At 37.4% G+C, this 22648-nt stretch overlaps 1 protein-coding gene across 5 annotated transcripts in view; it reads right to left on the bottom strand.

The window, feature by feature from the left end:
* ARHGAP20 (Rho GTPase activating protein 20) overlaps positions 1–22648 on the bottom strand; it is a 172648-nt gene that overhangs the window by 68483 nt on the left and 81517 nt on the right. For all 5 annotated transcript variants that reach the window (XM_057748498.1, XM_057748499.1, XM_057748503.1 and 2 more), the window contains one exon: positions 15240–15404. In XM_057748498.1, the coding sequence (XP_057604481.1) occupies positions 15240–15404 (165 nt within the window). The remainder of the gene's footprint in view (positions 1–15239; positions 15405–22648) is intronic.

Here is a 22648-nt window from a genome sequence, read left to right as displayed (position 1 = left end):
GAAATACAAAAGATTATGAGAGACTACTACAGGCAACTATATGCCAATAAATTGGATAACCTGGAAGAAATGGATAAATTTTTAGAAAAATACAACCTTCCAAGACTGAACCAGGAAGAAACAGAAAATATGAACAGACCAATCACAAGTACTGAAATTGAGAATGTGATTAAAAATCTCCCAACAAACAAAGCCCAGGGCTAGATGGCTTCACAGGCGAATTCTATCAAACATTTAGAGAAGAGCTAACACCTATGCTTCTCAAACTCTTTTAAAATATAGCAGGAGGAGGAACACTCCCAAACTCATTCTACAAGGCCACCATCACCCTGATACCAAAACCAGGCAAAGATGTCACATAAAAAGAAAAGTACAGGCCAATATCACTGATGAATATAGATGCAAAAATCCTCAACAAAATACTAGCTAACAGAACCCAACAGCACCTTAAAAAAATCATACACTATGATCAAAGTGGGGTTTATCCCTGGGATGCAAGGATTCTTCAATATACGCAAATCAATCAATGTGATTCACCATATCAACAAATTGAGGATAAAAACCATATAATCTCAATAGATGTGGAAAAAGCTTTAGACAAAATTCAACATCCATTTATGATTAAAAACTCTCCAGAAAATGGGCATAGAAGGAAATTACCTCAACATAATAAAAGCCATATATGAGAAGCCAAAAGCCAACATCGTTCTAAATGGGGAAAAACTGAAAGAATTCCCTCTAAGAACAGGAACAAGACAAGGGTGTGCACTCTCACTATTATTATTCAATACAGTTTTGGAAACTTTAGTCACAGCAATCAGAGAAAAAAATGAAATAACAGGAAAACAAATTGGAAAAGAAGTAGAATTGTCACTCTTTGCAGATGACATGATATTATATATAGAAAACCCTAAAGACTCTACCAGAAAACTGCTAGCACTAATTGCTGAATTTAGTAAAGTAGCAGGATACAAAATTAATGCACAGAAATCTCTTGCAGTCCTATACACTAACAACGGAAGAGCAGAAAGAGAAATTAAGGAAACTCTGCCATTTACCACTGGAACAAAAAGAATAAAATACCTAGAAATAAACCTGCCTAAGGAGGCAAAAGATCTGTATGCAGAAAACTCTAAGACACTGATGAAAGAAATCAAAGATGGTACAAACAGATGGAGACACATACCACGTTCTTGGATTGGAAGAATCAACATTGTGAAAATTACTGTACTACCAAAAGCAATTTACAGATTCAATGCAATCCTGATCAAATTACCAATGGCATTTTTCACAGAACTAGAACAAGAAATCTTATGATTTGTATGGAAATGCAAAAGACCCCGAATAGACAAAGCAGTCTTGAGAATGAAAGGGATTTGGTGGAATTAGGCTTCCTGACTTCAGACTATACTACAAGGCCACAGTGATCAAGACAGTATGGTGCTGGCACAAAAATAGAAGGGAAGATCAATGGAACAGAATAGAGAACTCAGAGGTAAACCCAAGCACATATGGGCATGTTATCTTTGACAAAGGAGGCAAGAATATACAATGGAAAAAGGACATCCTCTTCAATAAGTGGTGTTGGGAAAATTGGACAGCTACACGTAAAAGAATGAAATTAGAACACTTCCTAACACCATACACAAAAATAAACTCCAAATGGATTAAAGACCTACATGTAAGGCCACACTCTATAAGACTCCTAGAGGAAAACGTAGGCAGAACACTCTATGACATAAATCAAAGCAAGATCCTTTTTAACCCACCTCCTAGAACAATGGAAATAAAATTAAGAATAAACAAATGGGACCTCATGAAACTTAAAAGCTTTTGCACAGCAAAAGAAACCATAAATAAGACAAGAAGGCAACCCTCAGAGTGGGAGAAAATACTTGATGATGAAGCAATGGACAAAGGATTAATCTCTAAAATACAGAAGCAGCTCATGCAGCTTAATACCAAAAAAGCAAATAACCCAATCCACAAATGGGTGGAAGACCTAAAGAGACATTTCTCCAAAGAAGACACACACATGGCCAACAAACACATGAAAAGATGCTCAACATCACTAATCATCAGAGAAATGCAAATCAAAGCCACAATGAGCTATCACCTCGCACTGATCAGAATGGCCATCATCAAAACATCTAGAAACAACAGATGTTAGAGAAGGTGTGGAGAAAAGGGAACTCTCCTGCACTGTTGGTGGGAATGTAAATTGGTACAGCCACTATGGAAAACATTTTGGATGTTTCTTAAAAAACTAAAAATAGAAATATCATATGATCCAGTTATCCCACTACTGGGCATATACCCTGAGAAAACCATAATCTGAAAAGAAACATGTACCGTAATATTTACTGCAGTGCTATTTACAATAGCCAGGATATGGAAGCAACCTAAATGCCCATCAACAAATGAATGGATCAAGATGTGGCATATATATGCAATGGAATATTACTCAGCTATAAAAAGGAATGAAATGGAGCTATATGTAATGAGGTGGATAGACCCAGATTCTGTCATACAGAGTGAAGTAAGCCAGAAAGAGAAAAACAAACATTGTATGCTAACTCATATATACGGAATCTTTAAAAAAAAATGGTACTGATGAACCCAGAGACAGGACAAAAATAAGGATGCAGATGCAGAGAATGGCCTGGAGGACACGGGGTTGGGGGGGCGGGGGGCGAAGGGGAAGCTGGGATGAAGTGAGAGAGTAGCACAGACCTATATATACTACAAACTGTAAAATAGAGAGCTAGTGGGAAGTTGCTGTATAACAAAGGGACATCAACTCGATGATGGGTGATGCCTTAGAAGGCTGGGACGGGGAGGGTGGAGGGGAGTCACAGGAGGGAGGGGATATGGGGATATGTGTATAAATACAGCTGATTCACTTTGGTGTACCTCAAAATCTGGTACAAGAGTGTAAAGCAATTATATTCAAATAAAGAGCTTTAAAAACAAACAAACAAAAAACAAAAACAAACAAGCCAAAAAGACAACAAGTGTTGGTGAGGAGTGGAGAAACTGGAAGCTTTGTACACTGTTCGTGGGAATCCAAAATGGTACAGCCACTATGAGAAACACTATGGATGTGCCTCAAAAAGTTGAGGTAAGGACTCCCCTGGTGGTGCAGTGGTTAAGACTCTGTGCTCCCAATGCAAGGGGCCCAGGTTGAATCCCTGGTCAGGGAACTAGATCCCACATGCATGCTGCAACTAAGAGTTCACATGCCACAACTAAGGAGGCTGTGATCCATAACTAAGGAGACTGTGATTTGCAACTAAGGAGTCCTTGAGCTGCAACTAAGGAGCCTGCCTGCTGCAACTAAGACCTGGTACAACCAAATAAATAAATAAATAAATAATTTAAGAAATAAAGAGACATTATAACAATTAGACAATTTATAAAAAAAAGTGAAGGAAAACTATCATATGATTCAGCAATCCCACTTTTGGATATTTACCAAAGAACTGAAATCAGGATCTTGAAGTGATACTACCACTTTCATGTTCAATGCATCACTAATTTACAGTAACCAAGATATGGAAACGAATTAAATGTCCCCTGACACTAATGGATGAATGGATAAAGAAAATGTGGCGTGTATACACACACACACACAGTGAAATAACATTCAGCCTTAAAAAAGGAAATCCTGACATATGTAAGAACATGGATGAACCCTGAGAACATAATGATAAGTATAAAATAAGCCAATCACAGAAGAACAAATACTTCATGATTCTACTTATATCAGGTTTCTAAAAAAGTGGAATATTGGTTGCCAAGGGTTGGGAAAATGTGGAAAATGAGGAGTTGCTAATTAATGGGCATAAATTATCAGGTATGCAAGATGAATAAATTGTAGATATCTGCTATGCAACATTGTACCTATTAATAATACTGTATTGTACCCTTAAAATTTGTTTAGAGGGCAGATCTCATGTTAAATATTTCTACCACAATAACAAAGACATTTTGCCTAAGAGAAAAACCCAACCCATTCAGAAACAGTTTCTTGTCTATTATCATTGCCTATAAAAATCAACAGTTCATTAAGCATTCTAGACCATTTCTTACTAGATGAGTATTTAGTTAGATCCTTTTACTCATCACAAGAGAAAGACTGATTTAATGGTTAAAAAAAAGATCAAAACACTAACTGGTTGAGGAATCTTCTATGAAATCCATAAAAAAGAGGGGTTAAAGAGACAGCAGACCCATATGGATTAAAAGCATGGACTGTGAAATATGATAGACGTAGGTTCAAATGTGGGCTCAACTAATTACTAACTCTGTTATCTTGGGAGAGTCACTTAACTTCTCTGAGTAAAAAACATCTTCTGCAAAATGAGAAAAATACTATCTACCCAACAGAACAGTTACAAAGGTAAAATTTTTTAAGACAAATACCTAACAATTAGATCCCAATAAATGTGAGGTCTCCACTGTTATCAATACTGCTCAGATTAAACAGTGTTTACAAAATTAGTATTTAGTCAAGCCAATGTCTTTTCTTTTTTAATTGAAATATAGTTGATTTACAATATTATGCTAGTTTCAGGTATACAGAATAGTGCTTCAACACTTTTAGAGATTATACTCATTCTAAATTATCATAAAATATGGCAATATTCCCCGGCCTGTAAATCATATCCTTGTAGCTTATTTATTTTATAAATAGTAGTTGGTAACTCTTAATCACCTACCCCTGTAACTCCCCTCCAGACTTTCCTCTCCCCACTGGTAACCATCAGTTTATTCTCTGTATCTGTGAGTCTGTTTCTGTTTTGTTATAACCAATTGTTTTATTTTTTAGATTTCACATGTTAGTGATAACACACAGTATTTGTCCTTCTCTGACTTCTTTCACTAAGCATAATACCCTCCAAGTCCATCCATGTTGTTGCAAATGGCAAAATTTCATTCTTTTTTATGGCTGAGTAGTATTCCATTGTGTATATATACATATCACATATTCTTTATCCATTCATCTGTTAATGGACACTTAGGTTGCTTCCAAATCATGGCAACTGTAAATAATGTTGCTAATGAATATTGGGGTCCATGTATCTTTTCAAATTAGTGTTTTCATTTTCCTTGGATATAAACCCAGGAGTGGAATTACTGGATCATATGGTAGTTCTAGTCTTAGTTTTTTGAGGAATCTTCATATTGTTTCTGCACTGTCAGCACCAATTTATTCCTACCAATGGTGTACAAGGGTTCCCTTTTCTTTACATTCTCTCCAACATTTAATATTTGTGTTCTTGCTGATGACAGCCATTCTGATAGATGTGGGGTGATATCTCATCATGGTTTTGATTTGCATTTCCTGAGGGATTAGTGATGTTGGGCACCTTTTCATGTGCCTGTTGGCCATGTTTTCAATATGCAATAATATGAAGCTTTATACGTGTACTGTGAACAGAGTATTTCCTATTGGTCTATTGTTAATCCATAGTATGGTAAACATATTAGGTTTCATATCTGAAAAAAAGCTGGAAAACATCTATTCAGGTATTCTGCCCATTTCATAATTGGGTTGTTCTTCTGATGTTGAGTTGTATGAGCTGTTTACATCACTTGGATATTGACCCCTTGTCAGTCAAATCATTTGCAAATATTTTCTCCCATTTTTAGGTTGTATTTTTGTTTTGTCAATGGTTTCCTTTGCTGTGCCAAAGCTTTTAAGTTTAATTAGGTCCCACTTCTTTATTTTTGCTTTTGTTTCCTTTCCTTGAGGAGATAATTCCAAAAAAATATTGCTACAATTTATGTCAGAGTGTTCTGCCAATTTTCTTTAAGAATTTTTATGGTTTCCAGTCTTACATTAAGGTCTTTATTCCACCTTGAGTTTGCTTTTGTATATGATATGAGGAAATGTTCTAATCTCATTCTTTTATATCTAGCTCTCCAGTTTTCCTAGAACCACTTGTTGAGGAGACTATCTTTTCCTCACCGTATATTCTCGCCTCCTTTGTCATAGATTCATTGACTGAAGTATGTCAGCTTATTTCTGGGCTCTCTATTCTGTTCCATCGATCTATGTATCTGTTTTTGTGCCAGTACCATACTGTTCTGATTACTCTATTTTGTAGTTTAGTCTTAAGTCAGGAAGCATGACACCTCTATCTTTGTTCTTTTTCTTTGTTCTTTTGCTTTGTTAAATGGGATTGTTTTCTTGCTTTCCCTTTCTGGTAGTCTGTTACTAGTGTATAGAAAAGTAGCAGGTTTCTGTATATTAATCTTATATACTGAAGATTTATTGAATTCATTTATTAATTCTAATAGTATTTTGGCAGCAACTTTAGGGTTTTCATACATAGTATCATGTCATCTGCAAACAGTGACAGTTTTACTTCTTCCCTTCCAACTTGGATGCCTTTTATTTCTTTTACTTGTCCAACTATCGTGGCTAGGACTTCCAATGCTATGTTAAATAGAAGCGATAAGAGTGGGAATCTTTGTCTTGTTCCTGATTTTAGAGGAAAGGCTTTCATCATATTTATAATGTTAGGTGTGGGTTTGTCATAAATAGTGTTTATTAGGTTGAGATATGTTCTCTCCAGGTATGGAAACAAATAATGAGTTTTTATCACGAATGGATGCTGAATTTTCTCAAATGCTATTTCTGTGTCTATTGAGGTGGTCATGTGATCTTATACTTTGTTTTGTTAATGTGGTGTGTTACACTGATTGATTTGAGAATTTCTGAACCATCTCTGCATCCTTGGAATAAATCCCACTTGATCATGGTGTATGATCCTTTCTATATACTGCTGAATTCCGTTTGCTAATATTTTGTTAAGGATTTTTGCATGTATATTTATCAAAGATATTGGCCTGTAATTTTCTTTCTTTGTAGTGTCTTTGTCTACTTTTGATATCAGGGTAATAGTGGCCTTGCAAAATGAGTTTGAGAGTGTTCCCTCCTCTTCAATTTTTTGGGAGAGTTTGAAAAGGACAGGAATTAGCTCTTCTTTATATATTTGGTAGAATTTCCCTGTGAAGCCATCCTGTGCTGGACTTTTGTTTGCTAGCAGGTTTTTTCAAATTACAAATTCAATTTCAGTACTAGTGATCAGTCTGTTCAAATTGTCTGTTTCCTCTTGATACAGTGTTAGCAGGCTGTATGTTTTTAGACATTTGTCTATTTTCTTCGAGGCTGTACAATTTGCTGGCATACAACTCTTCACAGAATTCTTTTATAATTTTTTTCTCTCTCTGGTACTGGATATTATTTCTTCTCTTTCCTTTCTTATTTTGTTTCTATAGGTCCTCTCTCTTTTCTTCTTGTAAGCCTAGCTAAAGGTTTATCAATTTTGTTTATCTTTTAAAAAAGCTAGCTCTTGGTTTCACTGATCTTTTCTATTGCTTTTTTTTAGTCTCTATTTTATTTATTTCCTCTCATATTTATTATTTCCTTCCTTCTGCCGACTTTGGGCTTTCTTTGTTCTTCTTTATCTAACTCCTTTAGATGGTAGGTTAGGTTGTTTGAGATTTTCCTTATTTCTTGAGGAAGGTCTGTATTGCTATAAACTTCCCTCTTAGAACTGCTCTAGCTGCATATCACAAACTTTGAAGCACTTGGTTTCCATTTTCATGCATCTCAAGGTATTTTCTAATTTCTTCTTTGACCCACTGGATTTTCTGTAGCATGTTGTTTAGTCTCCATATGTTTGGAACTTTTCCATTTTTCTTTTTGTAACTGATTTCCAGTTCCATACAGTTGTGATTGGAAGATGCTTGATGTAATTTCTATCCTGTTAAATTTGTTGACACTTGCTTTCTGGCCTAGTATGTGATCTATCCTGGAGAAAAGTTCCATGTACACTTGAAAAGAATGTGCATTCTGCTGGTTTTGGTTGGAGTGTGCTGTAGCTATCTATTAAGTCCACCTGGTCTATTATGCCATTTAAGACCCTGTTGCCTTAATGATTTTTTGTCTAGATAATCTGTCCACTGATGTAAGCGGGGTGTTAACATCCCCTACTATTATTATATTATTGTCAGTTTCTCCCTTTCTGTCTTTTAATATTTGCTTGATATATTTAGGTGCTCCCATATTGGGTGCATGTATGTCAATGAGTATAATATCCTCTTGTACTGGTCACTTTATCTGTACATAATGCCTGTCTTTGCCTTTTGTTACAGCCTTTGTTTTAAAGTCTACTTTATCTAATATGAGTATTACTACTACAGCTTGTCTTTTCCATTTGGATGAAATATCTTTATTCTATTCCCTCACTTTAAGGCTGTGTGTGTCTTCAGCTCTAAAGTGAGTCTCCTGTAGGCAGCATATAGATGGATTTGGATTTTTTAAAATAAAATCAATGTTTTTTGATATGAGTATTTTTTTTCCAATAACATTTAAAGTGATTATTGATAGGTACTCTTACTGCCATTTTTTTTTACTTGTTTTCTGGTTGCTTTTTTTTAAATTTATTTATTTTTATTTATTTCTTTATTATTTAAGAACTTTTATTCAGATACAGTTAACAGACAACAAACAGCATATATTTAGAGTGTACAATTTGGTGTCCCACTCTCCCAATTCATTCCCCCCAACCCTCCCCCACTTTCCCCACTTGGTGTCCATGTGTTTGTTCTCTACATCTGTGTCTCTATTTCTCCCTTGCATTTCCTCTTTCACAGTTGTTAGCATTTGCCTTACATATTGAGGTGCTCCCATACTGGGTGCATATATATTTATAATTGTTATCTCCTCTCCTTGGGTGGATCCCTTGATCTTTATGTAATATCCTTTCTTGCCTCTTGTAGCATTTTTTTATTTTGAAGTCTATTTTATCTGATATGAGTATTGCTACTCCAGCTTTCTTCTGATTTCCATTTGCATGGAATATCATTTTCCATCCCCTCGCTTTCCATCTGTATGTGTCCGTAGGTCTGAAGTGGGTCTCTTGTAGACAGCATATATATGGGTCTTGTTTTTGTATCCATTCAGCCAGTCTGTGTCTTTTGGTTGTTGCATTCAGTCCATTTACATTCAAGGTAATTATTGATATGTATGTTCCTATGACCATTTTCTTAATTGTTTTATTTTTGTTTTGGTAGGTCCTTTTCTTCTCTTATGTTTCCCGCTTAGAGAAGTTCCTTTAGCGTTTGTTGTAGGGCTGGTTTGGTGGTGCTGAATTCTCTTCGCTGTTGCTTGTCTGTAAAGCTTTTGATTTCTCCATCGAATCTGAATGAGATCCTTGCTGGGTACAGTATTCTTGGTTGTAGGTTCTTCCCTTTCATCACTTTAAATATATTGTGCCACTCCCTTCTGGCTTGCAGAGTTTCAGCTGAGAAATCAGTTGTTAACCTTATGGGAGTTCCCTTGTTATGTTCTTTGTTGTTCTTCCCTTGTTGCTTTTTATAACTTTTCTCTGTCTTTAATTTTGTCAGTTTGACTACTATAGGTCTTGGCGTGTTTCTCCTTGGGTTTATCCTACCTGGGACTCTCTGCACTTCCTGGACTTGGGTAGCTATTTCCTTTCCCATGTTAGGGAAATTTTCAACTATAATCTCTTCCAATATTTTCTCGAGCCCTCTCTCTCTTCTTCTTCCAGGACCCCTACAATGTGAATGTTGGTGTGTTTAACATTGTCCCAGAGGTCTCTTAGGCTGTCTTCAGTTCTTTTCATTCTTTTTTCTTTATTCTTTTCCACATCAGTGATTATCACCAATCTGTCTTCCAGGTCATTTATTCACCCTTCTGCCTCAGTTAATCTGCTATTGGTTCCTTCTAGTGTATTTTTTTTTTATTTTTTATTTTTTTTGGGGTACACCAGGTTCAATCATCTGTTTTTATACACATATCCCCATATTCCCTCCCTTCCTTGACTCCCCCCCCCAAGTCCCCCCCACCCTCCCTGCCCCAGTCCTCTAAGGCATCTTCCATCCTCGAGTTGGACTCCCTTTGTTATACAACAACTTCCCACTGACTATTTTACAGTTGGTAGTATATATATGTCTGTGCTACTAGTGTATTTTTCATTTCAGTTATTGTGCTGCATATCTCTGTTTGCTCTTTAATTCGTCTAGGCCTTTGGTAAACTTTTAATCTTTGCATCCAGTCTTTTTTCAAAGTCCTGGATCATCTTCACCATCATTATTCTGAATTCTTTTTCTGGAAGGGTGCCTATCTCCTCTTCATTTAGTTGTTTTTCTGGGGTTTTATCTTGTCCCTTCACCTCATACAAAGTCCTCTGCTTTTTCATTTCTCTGTCTTTCTGTGGCTGTGGTTTTCAGTTCTACAAGATGAAATACTGCTGATACTGCTTGATACTGCTGTCTGCCCTCTTGTGGAGGAAGCTATCTAGGAGGCTCATGGGTGGTTCCTGATGGGAGGGACTGATGGTGGGTAGGGCTGGGTGGGCAGAGCTCAGTAACACTTTAATCTGCTCTCTGCTAATGGGTGGGGCTGTGTTCCCACCTTGATGGCTGCTTGGCTTGAGGCTACTTAGCACTGGAGCTTACAGGCTCTTTGGTAGGGCTAATGGAGGACTCTGGGAGGGTTCACGCCAATGAGCACTTCCCAGAACCTCTGCTGCCAGTGCCCCTGTCTCCTTGGTGAGCCACAGCTGCCCCCCACCTCTACAGGCAACTCTCCAACACCAGCAGGTAGGTCTGGTTCAGTCTCCTATGGGGTCACTGCTCCTTCCCCCTGGGTCCTGGTAGGCACACTGTTTTGTGTGTCCTCCAAGAGTGGAGTCTCTGTTTCCCCCAGTCCTGTGGAGGTCCTGCAATCAAATCCCTCTGGCTTTCAAAGTCTGATTCTCGGAGGATTCCTCCTCTCCACTGCTGGACCCCCAGGTTGGGAAGCCTGACATGGGGCTCGGAACCCTCACTTTAGTGGGTGGACTTCTGCAGTATAACTGTTCTCCAGTTTGTGAATCACCCACCCAGCATTTATGGTATTTGATTTTAACATGATTGCGCCCCTCCTACCATCTCATTGCAGCTTCTCCTTTGTCTCTGGATGTGGGGTGTCTTTTTGGTGAGTTCCCGTGTCTTTCTGTCGATGATTGTTCAGCAGTTAATTGTAATTCTGGTGCTCTTGCAAGAGGGAGTGAGCACACGTCCTCCTACTCTGCCATCTTAATCCTATCTGCCTGGTTGTTTTTATAGTTCTTCTCTGTTCCTTTTTTTTTCTTCTCTTTGCTTTTTTCTTATGGTTTGATGATTTTCTGTTGTGGAATGTTTGTGTTCCTTTCTTTTTAGTTTTTGTGTATCCACTGTAGGTTTTTTATTTGTGATTATCATGGGGTTCACATATGTTGACTTATATCTACTTATTTCAAACTGACAGTCATTTAAGTTCAAACACATCTAAAAAATCTACATTTTTTTCTATCCCCCACAGTTTTTGTTTTTGATGTCATATTTCACAAGTTCACATTTATCCCTTAACTGTTTATTTTACAGCTGATTTTTACAATTTTTGTCCTTTAGACTTCATACTATCTCATTTAAGTCATTGATCCATAGCCTTTACTGTATATTTTCCTTTACTTGTTGTATGTTTCCTTTACTGTAATTTGTTACTTCTTGTTTTAGCCTTTTCTTTTCCACTAAGAAAAGGCTTTTTAACATGTTTTAGGGTCGAGTTCGTATTGACAAACTCTTAGTTTTTGCTCATCTGAGAATTTCTTTCTCTCTCCTTCAATTCTGAATGATAACCTTGCTGGGTAGAGTATCCTAGTTTGTAGGTTTTTCCCTCTTAGCACTTTTAATATACCATGCCACTCTGCTCTGGCCTGCAAAATTTCTGTAGAAAAATGAGCTGATTGCCTTATGGGCATTCCCCTGTACATGACACTTTTTCTTTTGCTGCCTTTAGAATTCTCTTTAACTTTTACCATTTTAATGTGGTATGTCTTGGTGTGGGTCTCTTTGGTTTCATCTTGTTTGGGACTCTCCATGGTTCCTGCACCTGGTTATCTGTTTCCTTCTTCAGGTTTGGAAGTTTTCAGCCATAATTTCCACAAATACATTTTTGGCCCCTTTCTCTCTGTTCTCCTCTGGAACCACTATAATGCAAATGTTAGTATGCTTGATGTTGTCCCACAGTTTTTTCTGATTGGTGATTTTCATTATTCTATCTTCTAGATCACTTATGCATTCTTTTGTATCACCTAGTCTGCTGTTAATTCCTTCTAGTATGTTTTTCATTTCAGTTATTGTATTCTTAAGCTCTGACTGGTACATTTTGTATTTTCTAGTTCCTTGTCAAAATTCTCACTGTGTTTATCTATTCTTTTCCCAAGTTCAGTTAGCTTTTTTTATTACTAATGCTTTGAACTCTTTATCTGCTAAGTTATTTATCTGTTTCATTAGCTTTTTTTTTTCAGGTTATTTTCTTTTTCTTTTCTTTGAAACAAATTCCTCTTTCTTCTCACTTTACCTTTCTCTGTCTCTATGAAATTAGGTGAATACTTACCTATCCCAGTCTTGAAGGGGTGTCCCTGTGTGGGAGCATCCCTATTCAAGTCTGCGTATTCCCTGTGGCTTTGGTGGGAGAGCTGGATCTGAACAAGGATGGGTCATGCCTTCCCCCAGGGAATGTTAGCAACTATCACCTTGGTGAGAAGTAGGGCTGGAGATGTAAGGCCGAGAACCAGAGCTAGGTGTGAGCTAGAGTTTCTCCTATGTTCAGTGGCCATCACCACCCTACTGGTGGCAGGGCAGGTCCAAAGTGTTGGAGCAGAAGTCTTGAGGGTCAGATATGAGTAGGTTCTGTTCCCTCTAAGTATGCACTCTCTCCTCTCCCAGCCACGGTACCCTCACTCCAGAGGGGAGTACCGATGCAGCAAGAGAGGTTTGGAGCAGGCACCAGGCACAGCTAGGGCACACACTGGGATGGCTCCAGCATGCCAGTCAGAGAGCTTCAGACAGCTCCTGATCTGCTGACCTCTGTGAGTGCCAGAAATAAACATCCTTGCCCCTTTTAACTGCAGTGCTGGTTCTGAGCTGGCTCCATCCCCCACAAATGCACACTCTCCTCAACAACATTAGCTTTCATCCTATTTGGTAGCTGCATCAGAGTTAGAGGTAATGCTGGAGTGTCACTATTGTCAGAGCCCTAGGAAGTTTTAATCTGCTTCCTCTGCCTTGTTCTGGGAGTAAGCAAGAGGTGTCCCTGTTCTCCATGGGCAGAGTCTCCGTTTCTTATAGACCTCCTGTCAGTCAGTGGTTTTCAAACCAACTAAGGGGACTTGTCTTCCCAGTGCTGGCTGGTGTGCCCAATATGTGGTTGAAGCCCCTCACTCCCCAGGGAGGATCTGCACGCCCAAGATACCACCCTCCTCTTCCCTGTCCCTTCCTAGGGACATGGGTCCTGACCTGATTGCTTCTCCTCCCTTCCTTCCCAACTCCTCGTGGATCTTTCTTTACAGCTGTGGTTGCTGAAGGGTCTTTCTGCCAGTATCCAGTTTGTTTTCAGTGAGAATTTCTTTACATGCAGATGTACTTTTGATGTGTTTGTGGCGGGGAGGTGAGCTCAGTGTTCTCCTACTCCACAATCTTGATCTCTTCTCATGCATGACATGGCATAACTTAGGTATGAGGGTATGAATGGTAGAAAAAAGTTTACTACTCTCTGGTGACCAAAAATCTCTTTGATGAGATTGCATTTGTTAAACTACTCTTTTATGATGTTTCATGAACAATAAGAATGGGGGATGGAGCAAGTTATAACTATCATGTTCCAGGTTGGTTGTTAACTGTGCTGGTGTTTAATGTGGAGTGAAAAGTGAATTCTTTTGGTTACCTATGAAGTATATTCCAAATATGTCTGCATCCTTCATTTAACTGCCATTTCCCCAGATAAAGCCTTCATTGTCTCTCAACAGGACTACTACAATAACCTCCTGTCCAGTGTCCTTTCTTCTACCCTTGTCTGCCCTCTAATCCATTACCTATCATAGCCAGAACAATATTTTAAAAATATGTACCACATTATGCTACTCCCCTAATTAAAACCATTTGGAATAAAATCCAAACTTCTATCATAGCCTTTGTGGTACTCGGCCTAAAAGATGGCCCCCAATGATCCCAGCTTCCTAAAACTCACATCCTTTCATAGTTCCCTTCCAATTGTACCAAGGTTGCTCTGTGTGGCCAATAGCCTACATCAGAAATGATGGTAGGCTACTTTCAAAATTAGGTTATAAAAGACTGCAGCTTCTATTTTAGGTGTTCTCTCCCTTCAATACTCTCTTCCTCACTCTCTTAGATCTTTTACTTTGAAAGAAACAATACCATGTTATGAGCAGCCCTGTGGAGAGACCTACATGGAGAAGGTACATGGAGAAGGACTACAGCCTCTGGCCAACAGCCACTGTGGAACTGACGCCTGCCAGGATCCACATTAGTGATCTGGGAAGTTTCAAGATTCTCTCCAGTTAAGCTCTGAGATGACTTAACCCTGGTCATATAACTCAGTCAACCCTGAGCTTGACTGCAACCTCATGAGGGCCCTTTAGCCAGAACCACCAGCTAAGCCATTCCCAGACTCCTGACTCAGAGAAAACGTATAAGACATTCATAGTCATAAACTGTTATGTTTTGGGATAATTTGTTATATGGCAAGAGATAATTAATGCAGCCCACAAAGGCCCTGACAACTTGATCCTTGTCTATTTCTCCACTCTCAATTTATATTACTCTTTTCCTGCTTACTATGCTCCAGTGACATAGGTCTTCTTTTAACTCCTCCAAAGGGCCAAGCTTTCCCCACCACCTATGTACCTGCTATTCCCTCTACCTAGAATACCCATATTCCTAATATCTGAACGGCCAGTTGTTTTTTCTTCTTCATTGATTTTTTTCCCCCTGAATAACCTACCTAACATATATCCATATTTTACTTCACCCTATTTTCTTCACAGGACTAGGCACAATTTATAACTTCTCCCTACACACATTAGAATGAAAGCATCAAGAAAGCATGGACTATATCCATCACAGTCTTCACTGTATCACTAATATTTACTCAGAGCATGGCACAGAGTGGGACTTAAATGAATACTTGTTGAATGAATAAATAATTGAAACTTTTTCAAAATCAAATCAAAACAAACATAAAACTCGCTTCAGATATTAGTTATGGTAATAGAAGACATATATTCTTACAGTGAGCATTGAACAGAAAGGTTACCTTTGTTAGTGGAAATGCAATTTTATAATCATAACCAGGAGAGAGTGTCCACTACACTTACTTGATTTTGGCCACAACAAACAGATCATTGAACAGGAAAAGATGCCGCTCCTGCCGCTGCAGACCTCTTTTGAGTTCTACCCGGCCGTCAATTAGCAGAGTCCTACTGGAGCACACAAATGATGACAGAAATGCACATGTGTCCACGCTAGCAGAAGGACTTTCCCTGTAACAGATCAAACATCACAGATCTTTAGTGAAATGATCAAATGTAGGACTGAGTTTCTACAAAAAATTATAGCTTAAAATTGCTCAAGAAATATAAAGCTTTATAATTTTTTAACGCAATAGCATAGTTTCCTAACAGGTCCCTCAGTCTATCTCCACACGGCAGTCCTTAATATTTCATAATAAAATTTTTTAAACAAAAAGCAAAATTAAAAATTTTCTAATAAACACATGTATATCCCAAACTAGATTTTACCATTAAAATTTTACCTATATATGCTTTATCAGATACCTATCCAACTATCTCTCTATTAACCTATTCTATTTTTGGCATTTCAGTAAAAACTGCAACAGCAGTACATTTCCCCCTAAATACTTCAGCATGCATAACATGTACAATGCAATGCACAATTCTTAGCTGTATATTTCCTGAGTTTTGACAAAAGTATTCACTTGTGTAATTTAAACCCTTATCAAGGTATAGAACATTATCATCACTTCAAAAATTTTCCTCTTGTCCTTTCCCAGTTGTTGTATTAATTAGATGTACTGGCCCGAATTGTTTATCTCTTCATTGAAGGCTGAGATTCATTAGCTCCAAAGTCTGTTAGAACTAAAATAACATTTTTATACACCCAATTATTTAAGAAATAACCCAAAACAAGCAGATTTTTAACCATTTATAGCTTGCCTGCTTTGTATACGCCACAACACTACACCTAACATCTGCCAGCCACTGATAAGATAGATCCTTGAGGCTATAAGACCCCAAGTCACTACTACCTTTGGAGCTCTCTGACCCAGACTCCCCACCATGCTACTGAGCAACATCATTTAGACATGTAATCTCCAGAGACACCCAGTCCAGTCTCCTTCACCTCAGGAATTTCCTTGTTTTCCTCCTCTTTTGGATGGTGGTTCTTTGGCCATAAAGCTCTAGATAGTCTCATGCTATGAGGGACTTCCTTTCTTATGCAGCCCTGTCCAATGGTCACACCTTTTTCATTGATCAGTCCCCAAATCCCTCAAATTCCTTACAATAGGTCAATCCCTACTCCATCAACCCCAAAGCAACCATTATTATGATGTTTTTTCCCACTGAAGATTAGTTTTGCCAATTCTAGAATTACATATTAACAAAGCCTTACTATGTACTCTTTTGGCTAAGATATTTTTTACTCAGCATGTTTTTGTTATATTTATTAGTAATCCATTCCTCTATATTGATGAACAGTATTCCACTGTATAAATGTATCAGTTTAGTTATTCATTCTCCTACTGATGGACACCTGGGCTCTCTCCAGTTTTTAGCTATAACACTGCTATTAAACACCTACTGGTCTTTTTTATGACCTATGTTTATGTTTTTCTTGGATAAATATATCACAGTGGAATTTCTGGGTCACAGAGTAGGTGTATGCTAAATTTTAGAAAAAAACTACCAGTAAATTTTCTAAAGCAGTTGCACCAACTTACATTTTCAACAATGTTGCAAGATAATTCTAGTTACTTTACAACCATGTCAACATTTGGCATTATCAATCTTTTAACTCTGGCCATTCTAGTGGAATGGAACCTTAATCTCATTAAGATTTTAATTTGCATTTCTCTCATGACTAATAATGTTGAACACTCATGTTCTTACTGGTCATTTGTACACATTAATTTGTGAACTGTCTCCAAATCTTTTGCCTACTTAAATTGTTATGCATCTTTTTATTATGGAGTTGTAGGAATTTTTTATATATCCTAGATCTATTTCCTGGATATACACATATATACACACACATTTATAAATACATATATATGTATCCTCTGTCAAATGTTTTGCAAGTATTTTCTCCCAGTCTGTGATTTGCCTGTACATTTTCTTTTCTTTTTTTTAATTTTTATTGGATTATAGTTGATTTATGATGTTGTGTTAGTTTCAGGTATACAGCAAAGTGAATCAGTTACACATATACATATATCCACTCATTTTTAGATTCTTTTCCCATATAAACCATTACAGAGTACTGAGTAGGGATCCCTGTACTATAAGTAGATATTTGCTAGTTATCTATTTTATGTATAGTAGTGTGTATATGTCAATTCCAATCTCCCAATTTATCCCTATCCCTCTTACTCCCTGGTAACCATAAGTTTGTTTTCTACCTCTGTAACTCTATTTCTGTTTTGTAGATAAGTTCACTCGTAACCTTTTTTTAGATTCCACATATAAGTGATATCATATATTTGTCTTTCTCTGTCTGACTTACTTCATTTTGTATGAAAATCTGTAGGTTTATCCACGTTGCTACAAAAGGCATTATTTCATTCCTTTTTTATGGCTGAGTAATATTCCACCATATATGTGTACCACATCTTTATCCACTCCTCTGTTGATGGACGTTTAAGCTGCTTCCATGTCCTGGCTATTATAAATAGTGATGCAATGAACACTGGGGTGCATGTATCTTTTTGAATTATGGTTTTCTCTGGATATATGCCTAGGACTGGGATTGTTGGGTCATATGGTAGCTCTATTTATAGATTTTTAAGGAAGCTCCATACCATCTTCCATAGTGGCTGTACCAATTTACATTCCCACCAACAGTGTAGGAGGGTTCCCTTTTCTCCACATCTTCTCCATCATTTACTGTTTGTAGATTTTTTTGATGATGGCCTTTCTGACTGGTGTGAGGTGATACCTCATCAAAACTCATTGTAGTTTTGATTTGCATTTCTCTACTATTAGTGATGCTGAACATCTTTTCATGTGCTTTTTAGCCATTTGTATGTGTCTTCTTTGGAGAAATGTCTACTTAGATCTTCTGCCCATTTTCTGATGGGGTTGTTTCTTTTGTTTGTTTTTTGATATTGAGCTGCATGAGCTCTTTGTATATTTTGGAGATGTATCCCTTGTCAGTTGTTTCATTTGCAAATATTTTCCCCCATTCTGAGGCCTGTCTTTCATTTTGTTTATGGTTTCCTTTGTTGTGTAAAAGCTTTGGTTTAATTAGGTCCCCTATATTTATTTTTGTTTATTCTAGGATGTGGATTGAAAAAGACCTTGCTGCAATTTATGTTAAAGAGTGTTTTGCCTATGCTTTCCTCTAAAAGTTTTATAGTATCTGCCCTTATATTTAGGTTTTTAATCCATTTTGAGTTTATTTTTGTATATGGCATTAGGGAGTGATCTAACTTCATTCGTTTATGTGTAGCTGTCCAGTTTTCCCAGCACCACTTACCAAAGAGGCTGCCTTTGCTCCATTGTATATTCTTGCCTCCTTTGTCATAGATTAGGTGACCATAGGTGCGTGGGTTTATTTCTGGACTTTCTATCCTGTTCCATTGATCTGCATTTCTGTTTTTGTGCCAGTACCATACTGTTTTGATTACTGTCACTTTGTAGTATAGTCTGAAGTCAGGAATCCTGATTCCTCCAGCTCTGTTTTTCTTTCTCAAGATTACTTTGGCTATTCAGAGTCTTTTGTGTTTCCATACAAATTGTAAATTTTTTTGTTCTAATTCTGTGAAAAATGCCATTGGTAATATGATAAGAATTGCACTGAATCTGTAGATTGTTTTGGGTAGTATAGTCATTTTCAGATTGATTCTTCCAATCCAAGAACATAGTCTTTCTCTCCAACTGTTTGTACCATCTTTGATTTCTTTCATCAGTATCTAATGGTTTTCTGCTATAACAGTACAGGTGTCTTGCCTCCTAAGGTAGGTTTATTCCTAGATATTTTATTCTTTTTGATGTGATGGTAAATGGGATTGTCTTTCATTGTTAGTGTATGGGAATGGAAGATATTTTTGTGTATTAATTTTGTATCTTGCAACTTTTCCAAATTCATTGATGAGTTCGAGTAGTTTTCTGGTAGCATCTTTAGGATTTTCTATGTATAGTATCATGTCACCTGCAAACAGTGATAGATTTAATTCTTCTTTTCCAATTTGGATTCCTTTTATTTCATTTTATTCTCTGATTGCCGAGGCTAGGACTTCCAAAACTGTGCTGAATAATAGTGGTGAGAGTGGGCATCCCTGTCTTGTTCCTGATCTTAGAAGAAATGCTTTCAGTTTTTCACCATTGAGAATATTGTTTGCTGCCGGTTTGTTTTATATGGCCTTTATTATGTTGAGGTAGGTTCCCTCTAGTTTCTGGAGAGATTTTTAATCATAAATAGGTGTTGAATCAAAAGCTTTTTATGCATCTATCGAGATGATCGTATGGTTTTACTCTTCAATTTGTTGATGTGGTGTATCACACTGATTGATTGCGGATATTGAAAAATTCTTGCGCCCCTGGGATAAATCCCACTTGATCATGTTGTATGATCCTTTTAATGTGTTGTTGGATTTGATTTGCTAGTATTTTGTTGAGGATATTTCTGCCTATGTTCATCAGTGATATTGGCCTGTAATTTTGTGTGTGTGTGTGTGTGTGTGTGTGTGTGTGTGTGTGACATCTTTGTCTGGTTTTGGTATCAGGGTGATGGTGGCCTTGTAGGATGAGTTCAGAAGTTTTCCTTCTTCTGCAATTTTTTATTTAATATTGCAGGATAATTGTAGTTACTTCACAACCATGTTAACATTTGGCATTGTCAATCTTAAATTTTGGCCATTCTAGTGGGTATATATAGTAGCATCTCATTGAGATTTTAATTTGCATTTCTCTTATGACTAATAACGTTGAACACTCATGTTCTTATTGGTCATTTGCATATATTAATTTGTGAATTGTCTCTAAATCTTCTGCCTACTTAAAAAAGTTGTTGTGTATGTTTTTATTGAGTTGCAGAAATTGTTTTATATGTCCTCGATCGATTGATCGATCAATCTATCTACGTATCTATCTATCTATCTCCTGGTTATCCATACATATGCACACACATATACACATACATATATATACACACACACACACACACATATATATATACATATGTCTTCTGTCAAATGTTTTGCAAATATTTTCTCCAAGTCTGTGATTTGTCTGTATATTTTCTTAAAACTTAAAAAGTTTTAATCTTCATGAAGTCTAATTTATCATTTTTAAGATGGTATTTGTTTTCTGTTTCCTTTCTAAGAAATCTCTGTCTACCCCCAAGTCATAAAGATACTCTCCTATGTTTCCCACTAAAATCTGTATGATTTTAGTTTTAACACCTAAGTATATTATCAATGTTAAATTAATTTTGGTTTATGATATAAGGTAGGGGCTAAGCTTCATTGTGTTTTTCTATATGAACACCTTATTTTTTCAGCACCATGTGCATAAAAGGTTTTCCTTTCCTCAGTGGATTGCTTTGGTACCTTTGTTGAAAATCACTTGACTATAGAGCACAGGTCTATATCTGGGCTCTCCATTCTGCTTCATTGATCTTTTTAAGAATTAATCTATGCCAGAACCACACTGCCTTATTATTCTATCTTTATAGTAAATCATGAAATTAGGTAGTATAAGTCTATCAACTTTTTCTTTTTTAAAATTGCTTTGGATAATTTAAGTCCTGTGTATTCACACATACATTTTTGAGACTAACAAATATGAAGAACACAGGAGAGAAAACATACTGTGGCTGGGCAAGAAGAAATGAGCAAAGCTTCAAATATACTAAGTATGAAATTACCAGTGGACTAGGTGACATGGGGAAATAAAGCAGGCAGCCAGCACTTAACAGAGATGTCATATTTGCAATCATACAAAGACAGTTGCATAAATAATACTATGTGAATGACCAGAACTGCCCACAGAAGGGGCAAAGAATAAGAAAAAAGGCAGAAACACATTCCTGAAAAGAAATGTAATCTGAAGGGGTGAAGAAAGGAGGAGAATTCATGAACAAGATGGAGACTAGTGAATAATGCAGCAGAAAAAGAATAATAAAAAGCAGTGACTGTCTATAGTGCTGAAACTGGTAGAAGGGGATAACAAGTTGAAGACTGAGAAGATGTCTAGGAAAAAAGTCATCAGTTGATCATTAAGACCTTCAAGAAAACAGTTCCAGGAAAATGGTGATGGAAGAACCCAAATGATCTGGGGTTTGAGGTGATGAGTGAAAAGAAAAGTGAAGAATTGAAGGCATGAACTCTGTTTTTTTTTCAGCAGCTTAGCACTAGAAGGCAACTTTAAGAGGAAAGGGAGGAAGAAGAGAGAAACAATACCTAAGCCCTGAAGGTAGGTATTATCCTTCATTTTACAGATTTGGAAGCTGATGGTCATAGCAGTTAAAATATACTGCTATTAAGTGAAGGGGATTTACAAGGTAAGTATGTTCAAAACACGTACTTTTAAAATTCCACGTAGCTTTTCAAAAGGAAAAGAACTTCATTCATACTGACTCAGATTCCTCCTCTACCCATGGTAGTTAAGCTTAGTAGTTTAGGACTTAATGGGGGTGGGGGAAGGTATGGGTTAACCCAAGCCTTTTTCCTAAGTAGTGTGACATAGTGAGTTATTTTGGCTACCTCATTTTCCTCATTGTAAAGTAAGGCAGTTGGAGTAGAAGGTCTTTAAATTCATTTTATAATTTGTATATGTGACTGACTATATTGACATGTACACAAAAGGTGGAATTAAGATTACTGACGAGAGGTGGTGGGCCAAGACAGCAGAAGAGAAAGACCTTAATCTCACGTCCTCTCACAAACACACCAATATCACAACTATCGACAGAACAATCATTGATGTAAAAGACCAGAACCTACCAGAAAAAGATCTACAACCAAGGACATAAAGAAGGAACCACATAAAACAGGTAGGAGGGGTAGACTCGTGATATAGTCAAGTCCCATATCCTAGGGTGGGTGACCTACAAACCAGAAAATAATTACACTGTAGAGTTTCTCCATGGGAGTGAGAGCTCTGAACCCCACATCGGGTTCCCCAGCCCGGGGGTCTTGCACCAGGAAGACAAGCCCCCAGAGCATTTGAATTTGAAAGCAGTAGGGCTTAATTTCAGGAGCCCCACAGAACTAGGGGAAATACTTTGCTCTTAAAAGGCACACCCAAAACCTCACATGTACCAGAACCCATGGCAAAAGCAGTAATTTATTTGATAGAAGCCTGGGACAGACGTACCTGCTGGTCTTGGAGAGTCTCCCAGACAGGCCAGGGGCAGCTGTGGCTCACCCTGGGGAAACAGACACTTGCAGCAACCATTCTCGGGAGCTTCTTCTATTATGTGGATGCTGGTGCTGGTGGGTGCCATTGTGGGATACTCCCTCCAGCTCATTAGTGCCAAGACATAG

The sequence above is a fragment of the Hippopotamus amphibius genome, chromosome 9, assembly GCF_030028045.1.
Source record: "Hippopotamus amphibius kiboko isolate mHipAmp2 chromosome 9, mHipAmp2.hap2, whole genome shotgun sequence".
NCBI lineage: Eukaryota > Metazoa > Chordata > Mammalia > Artiodactyla > Hippopotamidae > Hippopotamus > Hippopotamus amphibius.
The sequence above is the reverse complement of the archived record's forward strand: the minus strand, read 5'-3'. Positions and strand labels throughout refer to the sequence as shown.